This window comes from Pectinophora gossypiella, chromosome 5 (assembly GCF_024362695.1).
Source record: "Pectinophora gossypiella chromosome 5, ilPecGoss1.1, whole genome shotgun sequence".
Taxonomy (NCBI): Eukaryota; Metazoa; Arthropoda; class Insecta; order Lepidoptera; family Gelechiidae; genus Pectinophora; species Pectinophora gossypiella.
Window position 1 is genome coordinate 5,714,658 of NC_065408.1, and position 15,543 is coordinate 5,730,200.

At 33.3% G+C, this 15,543-nt stretch overlaps 1 protein-coding gene across 12 annotated transcripts in view; it reads right to left on the reverse strand.

Moving 5' to 3' along the window:
* Positions 1-2,922: 2,922 nt before the first annotated feature.
* The window catches only part of LOC126366837 (antichymotrypsin-2-like), a 303,399-nt gene continuing 290,778 nt past the window's right edge, over positions 2,923-15,543 (reverse strand). Inside the window, exons 9-11 of one of the 12 annotated variants that reach the window (XR_007566415.1) lie at positions 9,601-9,765; positions 5,739-5,857; positions 4,824-5,551 (exon numbers count right to left, since the gene is read on the reverse strand). Coding sequence is in view for 10 of the 12 variants with exons in the window: in XM_050010152.1 (XP_049866109.1) it covers positions 15,038-15,177 (140 nt within the window). In the remaining 2 variants the exon portion in view is untranslated. Of the gene's footprint in view, positions 3,015-4,458; positions 4,640-4,823; positions 5,552-5,738; positions 5,858-8,340; positions 8,478-9,600; positions 9,766-10,547; positions 10,673-11,902; positions 12,028-13,998; positions 14,132-14,703; positions 15,178-15,543 lie in introns of those variants that run through there. The other 11 variants (XR_007566416.1, XM_050010161.1, XM_050010156.1 and 8 more) reach the window with 11 other exon arrangements.

The following is a 15,543-nucleotide window of genomic DNA, read 5'->3' on the forward strand; positions in this document are numbered from 1 at the left end:
TTCTTTTTAATGTGCCACTATACTGTTAAAAAACGGTAGTTACTTACCGACATACTTACGTTGAAGTATGAGCACGACTAGTATCTTATCTAGGTACAGAGTATCATAATTGAGCAGAGTACAAACTACACATACTGACCTTTCCTTCTGACAGTCAATCATTTTAAATTTTGAAATTCTTATTCCATTCCACAATTCGTCGACGTATTGCGTCCCCGACCTTCATAAGAGCAACATAATATATTATACTGCTTACGTCTGGCCGTGCCCTCTAATTTTGGATTTGTATTTTTGCTTTTTTTATTATTATGTTCAGTTCCATGCTTTTGCGATGGAAAATTCCACTTGATATTAACTCAGAATCATGGCTTGAATCATTCTCCTTAGTATTCGTTACGGTGTCACTAACACTATGTATATGTTACTATAGTAGATACAGGTAATTATCAGGATAGGTCCGATGTTCTTTTTCGTGAACATTATATACAATAATACGTACGAATTAAGTAGACACTAAGCGTTATGAGGGTCGCATACTGCCGACATGTCTAGTTACATTGTACGGGTTAGCGATCAATTTCTTATAGCTTCTAAATTCAAAATTCCAAATACATTCTTTCACCAAACGAATTCGTACTCTGAATAAGATTTCAGTTTCAAAAAGCGCATTACGTCATGACGTTAAAAAACGTAAAATAAAAGACGAAAATATCGGGTGTCAGAGTCAGTACCGGTTTATTCCGGTATTATATTATGGCCGGTGAAGCGTATTACTGGGAAAGGTAGATAAACACTGGAACCCTTGCGGTGATGACTGCCAGTAGCTGCTTCAAGCCAACACAGAGTGGAATTAGGGGATTACTAGGGGTACCCTTTTACGACATATAATCAGAATAGTTATATCTGTTATCAGCATGAAATAGAAACTTATAAACGTTTTGTTTACCGTCTCGACTGTTCCGATATATCGCCATATTTCCCCACAATGATTCAGCATTCGGTGTCTTTCGATCCCACATTTCCGTACTGCCCTAAAAAACTATTTAAGAAAATTACAGAAATCCTAGAAGTAAAAGGCCTGAATACTTGCCTGTTGCACGGCTTTCATATAGAATATATTATCAGATTTAGGATTTGGTTTCACGTAGCGAGATAGAACAGGAGAGAGTCAAAGTTCATTAGACAAGAAATTGCAGTCACTCTTGTAGTGGAACGCCTCTTACTCTTCGATAGGCATTAGACTACCTAATTGGTTAATAGCGCTCTGTTGGCGGACGTTTAAGACATGCTAGCAGCATGTAAAGCTTGCTATTCGTTTCTGATTGTGTAAAAATTGTGGTAGAATGTAAATTGTGTGCTTCTGTTGAAAATGTACTTGCTCTTCGAAGCGCCTACCAGAATCTTTTAGCAAACTTAATATTTGTTTTATTGCTATTATTTTTAATAATTTTATAAATAAAAAATTACACGTTATTTAAACATCCTGCATAATTATCACACAGTTTCCACATAACGTACTTGTCCATTACAAACCCAGGCATCCATTACCTTAACTCTGCTTGAATAATGGACCTTTAATTTCGCCTAACATCTCAATCTTAAGGTTCATTATGGAATTCATTCAACTTTTCAAGACAATGTAAATCATGACTCGGTTCACTATAAACAATGGGTATGGCCATAAAGATAACAGGGAAGGTGAAAGGTGGCCCACATTAATCTCGGGGTAGTAGCGTTTGTTCAGCTGACAGCGTTCATTAGGGTACAAAAGCGGAGTCTATCAGCTAGTTTCCGTGGAGCTATGCCGAACAAATTGGTGGCGTAATGTGGGGGTGCGGACAATGGCCGTGGTGCCGCTTGCTAGTGCCATAGTGTGAGCGTGCTCTTTGTGCCAAGGAAACAAAAGATGTAGCAGGTTGGTCTTCTTGCTTCAAAGCGTAGAGGCAAGCTTAAGATTTAAACTAATTTGTGACTTTACACCACTATATAGGTCGGTCTTGGAAAACTATGGCAAGTGGGTTGGCGATATGCCCAGGCACCTGCAGCAATCGTGGCCGTAGGATGGAGTACGAATTGACTCCACTGATGACTTAACACCAGAAACAGAATCAATTTCGTCATGACGGAATAAGCAGTGTTTTGTGTCCAGGATATAAACTTCGCATGTTGATCTGTTTCAGTTGCTGCGTTACTGCTTCCATGATGCTATATTTACCTACTTCTGCGCGGCTTTCATGTGTCGAATCAGGATTACTTATTTGAAAAAAGAACCTTATTTGTCTTTAAGTTGATCGTGAACCTGCACCACTGCGTGTATATACTTACTGTTTTCATCAAATTACTTGTTCTGTGGCTATTTTTTACCAAGTATTGTTGCGCGCATTATACATACATGTAGGTATTAAAATTTTAGTGTCATAAGTAAAGGTGATTTCATGGGTTCCACCAAATCTCAAATGCCAATGCCATCAAGTTTCGAATAAAATTTGCGCTAGTTGGAGCTCTTCGTGACAGTGGACAACTGGCCCACAGTCCAGAGTATCTTAGGGCCAGTTCTCTCCCAACCCCAATTTTCATGTGTTTCGAACCCACAATTATATTTTTTCCAGTACTTAATCAGATTGAGAAAATGTTTTCGAGGCACATTTACTTGACACGCCATTAAAATTCAAACCAAATGTGCGCTAGATGGAGCCCTACGTGACAGTAGACAACTGGCCACAGTCCAGAGTATCTTAAATTCTCCCCCAACTCCAATTTTCATGGATTTCGAACCCACAACATTTGCATAGATATTAAAATGTGATGAAATTAATTCATTCGTTTCGTTTTGTTTTCGCTTAGTTTTATTGTTAATTTAAGTTTGTGAATCCATAGTTTTTAAAGGTTTTGAAAATTGATAATAAAGTAAAACAAAAAATATATATGAAAATTACAAATTTTATTCATCATTATAAAAATATGGCAACAATTTCTCAATATTATTTCGTCATATTTCGTATTTATTTTACGATCTGAAAAATAAAAAATATATTAGTAAATGGACACACAACAATATTTTTCGAAAACAGAATAAAACTGACGGACGGGGGAATTCAAAAACAAAAATAATTTAACATGAATTTTAAACTTAGGTATATTTTGAACAAAATTCATGTCATCATTATACTTTGAAAATTATAGAAAATATTAAAAGAGACACAAATTATAGTTTTCGAATATACTTAACTAAGTCATGCACCAACCACCAATAATTATAATATTTTGTAACAGGTAATACCGTCCACCGTTACGTCATTTTCAATTCACATGCATCAGACAATTCCATAAAATCATGCAGTTAAGGCAGTCAAACAATATATCACAACACAAAAACAGAACATTCAAAATTACAGCACAATTAAGCTTTATGGACATTTAAATATATACTCTAGGTAAAAGCTTTCACGTAAAAAACTCATCAATACTGTAGGATTGTTTTTAAATTTCAATATTATATGCACAAGACTCCAGCAGTTGGATAGTAATAAAAAAAATGTGAACAAAAACATGTAGGATGATACCTTGATTGTAATAAACTGTTAAGGGTATACTAATTACCCTAAACTTATAGACAGAGTTAAGCGAACAGCTGACGAAAGTATATTTATAATATGTATTGTTATTATGATATCCGTAATTATAATGTATTCGTCTGTATTGGTAAGGAATAAACACCCAGTCTGGCGACAGACTAGAATAGATTTTGCGTCGATAAGTGTGATTACCACCCTAAGCGAAACTGTCGTTTAGACGATTTTGCAGACTGTTTATCAAGGTTTTATTATGGTCGGATATTTGATAATTCGCAAATAATAAGTCCGATTACGCAATAGATCTTATAGGATTATTCTTGTAGTTGAATGAGTCGATCGTTTTGTTATGCTAACTATAAAGTTCAGTATGATGTTACTTTTAATAATTGTGAAGATTTGTACTTGCAGTAGAAGTACGTTTCTAGTGCAATGTTTAGACTTTACAACTTTTTAACCTTTAACTTTTTTCTCATGCGTTTTTGTGCTGATTTTAAACTAGGCTTAAAAAATATTGATTGAATTAAAATTCTGTGTTGTAGGTGAGAATGAGTTACGCCCGGTATGATTTTTCATGCTATTTTTCGTCCCAAAAATTGTGATTAATCTTTGCTTCTGTTTTATTTTTATCTTTAGGTGATTCGTCTAAATAGATTGTGTTAGACCATTATCGTTCAAGATCCAGCAGATACTTAGATTAATGTTTGAATCGATTTGTGAATAAGTTTCTTTACTTAAGTATCTTTATTTGGAAAAACATATCCGCGAAGGGTTTTTATCATGGATTAATTATGAACTTAAAATAAACAGGAGCAAAGATGAATCAGATGAGCCTTATAAACCATAATTAACTATCATTTTTAAGCAGTTTTGAATGATACTTTACATGTTTCTTATTGTAAGTAGGCGGCAGATTTTGACTAAATTCTTTAAACTAAGATGTTATTTGACCAGGCTTCCGCTGAATATAGAGATGTCTTTATATCTTATATAGAATAAGAATGGTCGGTCAGCTATAAACTCTACTTGTGGAGAGTAAAAAAGGCTTCGCGATTCTAGCACGACCTCTGAAAATATTATAAAACAACGATTAAATAAAGTTACTCACGACTGCATTTACTAGGTGACATTTTTTATATTATTTTTATTACAGAATGGGATTTGCAACAGGTGAAACACAGGAAGTTTTGAGAGCTTGCACCCTTTTATATGTCATGTTATGTTAGTGGGCTCGGTTTTTCGCATTTAGACATGTAGGCAAGTCAATAATAATGTTTGAAATAATCGTAAAGATGAAAAAACATGGCAACAAAAACTTGGGCGGGACATGTCTGCCGTATGCATTCGCAGAAGTGGGCCAAAATTACATCTGATTGGTCCCCACAGGGTCGTCGCGTCGACGACGAGGCAGACCACGACGACGGTGGAGGGACGAGCTGAACGCCTTCCGGCACACTTGGCATAACGATGCTCAAGACAGGGAGGGTTGAAAAGAGAAAGGGGAGGCCTTTGCCCTGCAAAACATTTTATTTTAACGACTATAACATCTTTATTTGAGGGAACGTACTTATACTACATAATATAATGTATACGTATTTACAACACGGTTTGGACGGGTATTTTTTTTAATAAAAAAGCAAATTAAAAAAAAACCTATAAGGTGTCTTATTCACAGGATTTTTTTATGACAGAAATCCATAGAGGAACGAAACACATAGGTAGAGAGTGTAGACATGTGTCACATAGTGTAGATTAATGGAAAATTGAGTCCTTATGATGTACTAGGTACTACCCACATGGCGTGAAAGGACTAAAAGTCAAACGACCAAAACATCACAATACGACAGGTATATAATAGATAGTATAGTATAGATAGCTATATAGATATAGTCATTTGTACCTTTTAATATTATTAGTGTTTATTTTTTACGAAAAATAAATGTAATAGATTGTTCGCTGATGGTTAAAATTAACCAGTGCTGTAATCAGGAAAATATATTAAAACTTGGAAAATATATTAAAATATATTAAAGCGTTGCAATATTTGAGTGATACCATGAAAATATTTGATATTTACTATAAATCCTTCATAAATGGATATATTTTTACAAATAAGAATTTGCATTAAACAAAAATATGGTTAAAATCTGAACTATGCAAATATACCTAGAAATGACAAGTCCCGGAGAACAAAACCTTTTCCTCTAAGGTTATCATAAAACTGAATGGATGGTTTGCGTGAAACTCTTCTTCCCCAATATCACTGATTTTCATTAAAATTATGTCTGAAAAAAATGTATTGAAAAATATATTTATATATACAAAAAATATATAACTAATTATGGTAATTGTCATTGTAATTGTCTTGACTGTAATACTATGTGTGTAGGTAGTGTAATAAATATTATGAAAATAGACAAAAGGATTAAAAATACAATAAAAAATGTATTTTATATATTAATATATTGTTTGTACTGTGAGTTGGATCGCAGGATTTTACTCGATTATAAAGGCGTTTTTTTATCACAAAAGAACTTTTTCGCCATGACTTATTGGAATTTGAATTTATTACTACTTCTATTTCTTTTTGCTTTTCCTGTATATTATTTATTTCAACGTTTGTGGATTGATTATAATTAAGATGAACGCCCCATGCAATAAATGTATTTAGTTTTAGGTATTGAAAGTACCTAATAATGCATTATATAAAAGCAATATGCATATGCGAATGAAATGCTTGGAATATTTGTCATAAAACTCAAAAAAACTAGTGGTATAATGGCGACATATTCCATACAAAATCCAGGGTTCTTAAAGATCTTCCTCTCTAATTTCACCTGAATCTACATAGTGGGATGGCAACGGAGTTATTAAGAATTAGAATATTTTCTAATACAATAATATTTTATATTATTAATATTAGTAATATTTCTTATGTTCGAATTATTATTCCAAAACAGTTTTTAATTTGTCAATACTTTCATAGATTTGCCTCGAAATATATTACTTAACATATTTCTTGTTGCAAGTGTAATGGGTTTAGGGCTGTCACCTAATTATAAAAGACAATCATATACGATAGTGCTTAAATGGGTGCAAACCTTGGCTCATGCATTGTCTGAGAAGATTATAATTATGTCAGAGAAACGGCCTCGAGTTGAGCGATAAGTTAGATCATTTGACACGTGTGATAATGTGCACCAGCGGCATAGTGTCGCATTAACTCATTTGACAACTTGAGATAAAATTTCACTTAACGTCCAATTTTAGACGTGACTGGGATTATATTTACGTTTTAGTCAAACGCGTGCTGTATGCTCAGAGAAGAACGTAAAAGCTATATGCACCTTGAATATTTTAGAAGCGTAAAAAACCGATAGTAGTCTACCTAGGGGTGGTAAACGCCAGTAAACGATAGGGTATTTTTAGTACAAAGCAGAAATACAAAAGGACGATCAGCGTCGAACACTGCTTTCGGTATTGCCATAGGTCTGATGTACCATTCTGAAAATAAGATATTATATTATATACATAAACAGCCTCTATTGAGGTCTGAGAGGCTCTTGCACAGTTATAAGGAGACATAATGTCTGAGAGGAACGGCCCGGAGTTGATCTAATGTGAGTTAGGGATATTTCGAATGAAAGTATATGCACCAGAAGTATACGGTGTTTTATTATCTGCAGTTTGTTTAGTCAGATACGTGCTATATTTCTAATCGTCTTTATGCTATTATATTCTATTGTCATCCCACTTGATTAAATTAGGTGTAATCATACCTAAGGGTGGTAAACGCCACTAAATAATGCAGTATATTTATTACAACTAAGTAGGAATATAAATGAACGATTCGCTTCGAACACTGCCTTTGGTATTGGCGCCTGTAGTTTGACGACCCATTCTGTAATTAAGATATTTCATAACATGCATACATAAACAGCCTTTGTACGCATCTGTGGAGTATACTCCATCACGATGCTCTACACTCTCGTTTGATTTGGTAGTTAAATGTGTCTTTGTCAATGATGTTGATCAATCGATAGCAAAAATCGAATTATGATGGAATTATAATAAATCACATTTTCTTATCCTTGTGTTTAGTGCATTCTGTGCGAATATGAATAAAAATAAATTATGTAAAAAGATATAAAATTATATAATATATAATTATGTATTGTATATTTTACACTTTCTTGGTTTGGGAAATGCAGAATTTAGCAGATTTTTTGTAAAATGCGTAGATTTTTTTAAACAATTATCATGCTTTTTACCTTCACCACATATAATTCATAGTATGCTACAGTTTTGATTGTTTTTATTTATAATATTAAACCCAATGAATGTAAGAGACGGAACCGGGAGGGTTGCGAGCTTTGGAGCGGGAGTTTGTATGAAAAATGACGGTTTTTTAAAACGTGTGCATACAAACTTCAAGTAGGGTCACGAGCAACATTTACACAATTTAGTACCATGTCACATTAAACTTATTTGACAAATTGCAACGAAAGTCTTACTAAATGTCAAACACGTTAATGCGAAAGGGTCTGATAGCGGGTAAGTGGATGATATAGTACGTAGTAGAACTTTACAAAAAAGACTGATCGGAACGCTCCCAGTGCTGAATCTGTGTTGTAAGTTTTATTAAAAAAATAATTAATTATTAAGCTCAAAATTGTAGCACACATGTTTTTTAAGAACACATTTTCAAAACAATTTCAATTTCCGAACATCGAAATGAATCGTGCCAAAAATATCAGAAATACTTTACGTGAATTTAGTTTTTATGTCAGTTAATAAATTTTCCAAAGAATGTATCGGCTTCAATAGTTTCAATGGCAAAAAGAAACGGGCGGTCGACGATGAATTCTTTAGGAATCTTCAACATTTTTGTTATCATGTGAAATTCTGTAAAATTACATTACATAAACTCACGGCTATATTCATATTTAGGCTAGTCATACATCCACGCTTTACCGAGCTTTCTGTTCTGTATTATACTTATAAACTTAAATTAAATATTAATGCAAGTGACGATATGTAGGCATATTACAAGTAGATACACTAAATAGCAAGCCAAACTTTCCATGGTGTATGTATTGGTGATCAACTCAAACCCAGAGTGCGCGTTTCCATAATATTTGAGAGGTTTGGATTTTTTTTCGAACGTGTACGCACGGGACGAATTGGTACGAAAAAACGTCTAAAATGCGACGGCGAAACAGGTACGAAGATCTTCCAGGGTTAGCCAAGTAGCAAATGAATATAACAATCGACAGTTTTTTTAACGTGCCTTATTGTAGATTTTCCGTAAATGACATTAAATTCTCGGCCGGAACACTCGATCAGATATTAAACATTACATGTCATAATCTTACATCCATGGCAAGATCAACTAATTAACTACACCTCACCGAGCTTTCTGTTATACCAACGTGATAGGTGGTGAATGGTAATGGCGAGATAGTGAAAACTGCACTTAGTATAGATTAAAAACTCATTGGTCTAAGTCCGGTATATGACATGACATTTCCTCTTATGTCACTTCCACTGTTGACTATTATAATTGTTTGTAACTTGGCTAAGCCCCTTTTTTTAACGGTGGCAAATGCGTTACGCATATCACGCCATCCGGGGGGTTGGAGGGACGTGGGTTTTTGGTATTTAGGACTCCCCGGGTGGTTCCACCCGGTATACCCACTAAAACCCAACGGAGTTCCAGCCTGCACCAGTTGGCGGCACATATTCGTCCTTGTGCCCTAACATGTGTGTCATAACATGTCCTCTTATGTCAATCCTACTGTCGATTGTCATAAGGCCAAGGCTAAGGCTAAGGGCTAAGGCCCCTGGGGTAATATTAAACTATAATTATCCGTCCCTATGATGCTGAGGTGGTTAAAATAGAATATTAAGCGTATCTACATCGACTTGAAGGTTATTTAAGCGCATAAGCGTAAGGTGTTAAGCTGAGCATTAACACATTGACAAGGCAATATTACATTTTGCCTTTTTATAACTGTTAATATAGTACCTTATTATAGTAGGATCGTACTACGGTAATGTGGACTCTAAGCTTGGTACACTCCACCAAATAAAGGTGTTTTGTCTCTGGTTAGCAAAAATACGAAGGGATGGTCAGCGTTGAACGTATACTTTTGTTCGTTAACAGTTGCAGATAGATACGCTATACCAAACTCTGAAAATAAATAACTTGGAATAAAAATACACATAAGTACTTACTAACAACCACTACGCACATTTTATCTACAAAAAAAAAATTTGATGCATCTTTACTGATGTGCTACCAACAAATAAAATGTTTTTATTTTTGTATACTTAAATTTATTATAAGTTTAGATTTGACCACAAACTCATCTGATGGTGAGTGAGGCCTAAGGTGGAACACGCTCATCTAGTAAATACCTAAACAAGAATTAATTCACGCTTTACAAATCCTAATTCCTACTCAGATTTTCACGTAATATTCTATTTACAGTTTCGGCGAAAAACAACTGTAATTCCATTCCACCAGATTCGTTACTATAAACGATTAATTTCGTGGAATGTTAACAAAAAGAAAACGCCAAAAAAGAAAACGGGTCTAAAATGCCACATTTTACAATTCATCTAAGAAAGCAATTTTGCTATTTGACATTTGCAATATTTCTTTTTTAGATGAATGTTTCGACGTGGTCTTTTTAACCCCCTGAACAACAATAAATAAGATACGACTCCAGTCAATCCAAGGACAAATTAAATAACAAGTAAAAATACCTAGTTTAGCATAATATTTTGATGAGGACATTATGATATTGGTCTCCGTAAGATGACGCAAAGACGCGATGACATTCAATACATTATTACATGAACCCAGATTTAAGTCCAACCTTACATATAGCGCTAAGATTGCATTTAAGCCTGCCTAATGCAAAGCCACCGGCCAAAAGCTAAATAATATTTTCTTTTTTATTCAGGTACCTAGGGATGATATACTCCGCTAAATAATACATTGTCGCTTTCGTTGAGCAAAAATATGAAAGGATGATCGGCGTGGAAGACAATTTGTTCGGTTGCCACTAAAGTAAATGTTTCTACTTCAAATTCTGAAAACAATAATTAAGTACTTTAAATAGTATTGCGACTAAGACCGTACCTACCGTGGTTGTGAATACAACCACAGATTAGGTAATAGTTGGTTATTTGACTACCTAATAGATAACATATCTACTCATAAAAATAATCTTATTTTTAAGTTTTATTTTTATTTTATTTAAAAATAATAAAGTTATAACACTATTCTAATTAATTTTGGTGCGATAAAGTATATTTGAATTTGATTTCTATCTGTACAAATAATTCGTACGTGTTTTATAGTTATTAACTAGGTCAACAAAACTATGCTTCATTTGCAAAGAGCAAGACGGGAAAGGAGTAGACATATTATGACTGAATCTTAAATGAAGCTTTTTAAACTTGGACGTAGCATTATTCTTATTCTATGGCTTGGACCAAACCCATCAGAAAAAAACTTCGACATAAGGTAAATGATTAAGTACCTATATGGTGCCGCATAAATCAGATTATTTATTTATTATTATCTAAGTGGTTCCCAAATATATTATTTACCGTGTGTATTATTTACAACTAGAGAGAGTTCAAGTTCGCGTAACGTGTATAGGCAAATTATTGAAGGCCTTAAAATTACGCTCTTAAGTGGGAACGTTACGATTCGATTAGACGAAATATAATTAAGTCAATAAAGCAGGAGTTTCTGAACTTCTTATTTGTCAGGGACTCTTATTTAGTTCTCTTCTTCTTTAGTTTGATGATCTTCTTATTTAGTTTGAACATAAAAAGCTTTAGATTTCTTTATAATAATATGATGGAAATATTTATTTGCGCCACTCAAGTTTCTGATTTTAAATGACATAAAAAACTACCCCTACAAAAGAAAAAAAAAAACATCAAAATAGGACTTCTCTCTGGCAATTTAGAACTGAAATCCTTCATTGACTCCACTATAACACCTATATTGTGTTTAGGATTCCGTGAACCCATACAGACAACTTTGCGTATGTAAGCGAACCACTTATACCACTACCATAGAAAACCCGCTATTATATATCGAGTTATTGTACTATTGTCATAGAAAATTTAAAATGTTTTTTTTTTATCGTTACGCTTTGTGCTTCGGAACGTATTATACCAGATTTACAACAAACTTCACTACTCTATAATATTACCTTTAACCCAAACCTGAACCTAATTTGCTTAAAAAAATTTGAAGCTTCAATCCAACACCATTAGAAAAAGCTAAATATTTATTCGGCTACCTAAGGATGGTATACTCCGCTAAATAATACATTGTCCTTTCCTTTGAGAAAGTACACAAAAGGATGGTCAGCATCGAACACAGCTTGCTGATAAACCACTAAACTTGTGGCTACTGCCTCAAATGCTGAAAAAGTAAATAAAATCCATTGATCTCGTACGCAAACAAACAGACTACTAATCTCTGTAAAAAAAATGTCCGCGGAGCACCTTTTCACTAAGTGACAGCATGTGAAGATTGAAATTAGTCGCAATGGGCGCAATGACGACACTTTACAACCGATAAAAAACGAATAAACGAAACGAATTATAAACAAACGAAAAACGAATTTGAATTTTGAATTTGATATTGCTCTTTCTTTTATCAACTATAACATTTTGATTTCAGGGAAGGAACGTATACTTTTATTTTAGAAAAAAAAATAGCGATTGTGAATCTATTTGTTTGTTTGTCAGTGGCACTGATAACATGAAAAGACGTACATGCATAGCGATCGGTGACATAACCTTCCCTTTTGCTTCTCCGCAGTTGGGTAAAAATATTACCAAACCCAACCCTTCACATAATTTTCTCTTAAAAATGTCATTTTGTTTGAATCCGACAACCATTGGAAAAATATAAATATTTATTCGGCTACCTAGGGATGATAAAACGCTAAATAAAACATTGTCGTTTTCTTTGAGCAAATACACGAAAGGTTCGAACACAGCTTGCTGATATGTCACTAAACTTATAACGGCCTCCGTGGTCCAGTGGTTGAGCGTAAATATAAAAAATATGCAGTAAGTAAGTATATTAAAATAATTAAAACACATAATAACGGGTTTATGTGTTTTAATTATGATAATAACCGCGTAAACTTAAAACAATGTAAAAGTATATTAAAAATAAGGAATAAAGTCACCCTACACAAAAATAATAAATAGCACCCAAAAAAGTTAAAGCACTTTAGATTTTGTCTTTTGAAATTTCAAGACTTATGTCTTTTTATTGTAAATACAAGTGTTTTATAGAAACTCCGAAAATGTCACTCGTGTTCAAAGTATCTCTTTATGACACTTGAAATTTCGAGGTACTTTGAAATCTAATTCGTATTCTGGGACTATAAAGGATTTGAGGACCAATTTACACTTTATCACTTCGTAGAATTGTTAATAATTGGGTAAGTATGTTAATCACTCTTCTTCGCTGTAAATATAATAATAGCTTATTGATGTAACAAATAGAATCGTTATTTTACGAATAAAAAGTATACACCACGGGTAAAAATACCTACGAATTATAAAGACAATTACAAAATTCATGCGGGACAAAAACACAACACGAAAAAATAATGTCACTATACATCTATACAATATTCCCGTATTTCCATAACCTATTCCTGTATATTCTTAGCAATTCAAATAAGAAATCATGCTCAGTCGTCATCAGTTCAATGTGATTTGTATATTTGGAAATAGGTCATACAAGTCTTAAAGGATAGAAAAATATTTTTCTATTCAAGTACACTAACTTATGCAATTTATTTAAAAAAAAAAATAAGTACTCATTATGGCTGGCTGACCCCTGAAATAATGTTGGTGTTACCAACAGTCAATTTGTAGTAGAATGGATGGTCTACCGTGAACACAGGGAAGTAAGGTTTATACGCGGAACCAGGCAATACAACGAACTCTGAAAATACTTGTTATATTAAGCTATATTGGGCTTTATGACCATGAAATATTTTTTATTTGCTTCGGATGGCATTCACTACGTGGCTGGACCATTAAGAAGTGCTATTATAGGACAAAACTAAAATTGTTCTCCGATAATCCTATAATAGAGAACAAAATACTTTTGATGCTTGTAAAAAATAATGCATTCATAAACTATTATATTTTATTGATTTAATTAAAACAGAAACTATCGAAAATTGGTTCATTCATTTTTTTATGTATAAGACTGGTGTGAGGGTGTGTAATTTCCGGTTTTAAGACATTATTATGTGTATTTAAGTTTGAAAAGTGATTTTTATGCGTTACATTTCTGAGTAATTTCATGCCTAACCAAACAAACCAAAACTCATGCAGTGTAGGTATTTAGAAAGAAAATTACTCATTCTAAAGATGGCTGACGCCAGAAATAATGATGGTGTCACCAATAGTCAGTTCATAGTAAAATGGCCGGTCAACAGTGAACACAGGCAATTTACTCGGGTGTAATGAAAAACCACGCCTAATAAGAAACGCTGAAAAAGACAGAAAAAACGTTTTTATTTTAATTGGCTATTGGACAGTTTTCGGATAAGTATTCTCTCCCTCAAATAACGAACGAAAAATAATATTATTATAATAATAAAAAAAATACATTTACAAAAATACTTATTTTATACCTCTTATTTTTTTATTTTCTCGATAAAGCTTTATACTATAATAGAAAAAAATCATATTTTTCTTCATTGAGTTCAAATTTCGCGCGAAAACGGTTAGTCATGTGACATTTTATCCAGTGACGTCACATTAAGCAAATAAACTGTCAAACAGTATATCTTGAAACCTGACAGATAGTTTTTGTTTATTTTGAATAAAAAAATTGATCATAGATAAAAAATGGCATCCTTATTTTGTTAAAATAAAATATTTATGAATTATATTAATAAAAAAGATTATTACTGGATAATTTTCGTTAAATGATAAACTACCATATCCGACATATTTCATATTTTGTTGTTACAACTGTCAAGTAGACAATTTTGTAGACGAGTACTAAAGCGGAAAAAAATCTAAGTCTACGGGTACTACATAAAATGAAAGAAAAGCGTTATTGACGTCGCTTATGTGTATTAAGTGTATTATGAAATTATTTGTACAAAAAATAATTCCTGATATACTAATTAAATAACATAGAAATCAAAGATGGGATTTAAGGAAAAAGAATGAAAAGCGTGCGGGCTTTTTCTTTTTTTTTTCATAAATAATTCACGAATGAATGAATACTTATGACATATCTTCTGTCAGAAGATGAATCAGTATACCGACTAAGTTTTGAAGTTAAGAACATTGTCGTACTCATTTTAATCATCGATAATACAAACATTGATTGGTAATAGTAACTAACTGAGAAGTCCTAAAAAAAGGGGGGGGGGGGGAATTATTTATTTATTTTTCGTAAACCAGTTTGTTCCGGTGAATATCTTGCGACCTAATATATCTATTCCAAAGTAAAATGGTCGGTCAACTGTGAAGATAAGAGGACGCACTGGTAATAAAGGAGCGGCTGCCACGGCGATAAATTCTGAAAAAGATAGAGAATGTTTGGTTCAAGTATACTATGATTATGCTCTTATGTAAATATGCCAAGAATACACGTATGTAATCATCATCTCCGATCCGCTTACCTAACCTGAAGATTTGACAGGTCTGGTTTATATAAATAATCTTCTTCTTATCGTGTGGGTTGTGAGGTGGAATACCAACCTCATCAACCCTGGTGTCAGGGTTATGATTGAGCCGCCAAAGGCCCCTGACATGGCTCAAATAAATAAAAATAATAATAAACTTAAAACAATAAACATATTATTTTCCACTTCTCCAGCTAAGAAGGCTTCTCCCGTGTAAAACCACAGTGGAAAAGTGCGTTTTATCCACTAGAGAAAAAAAA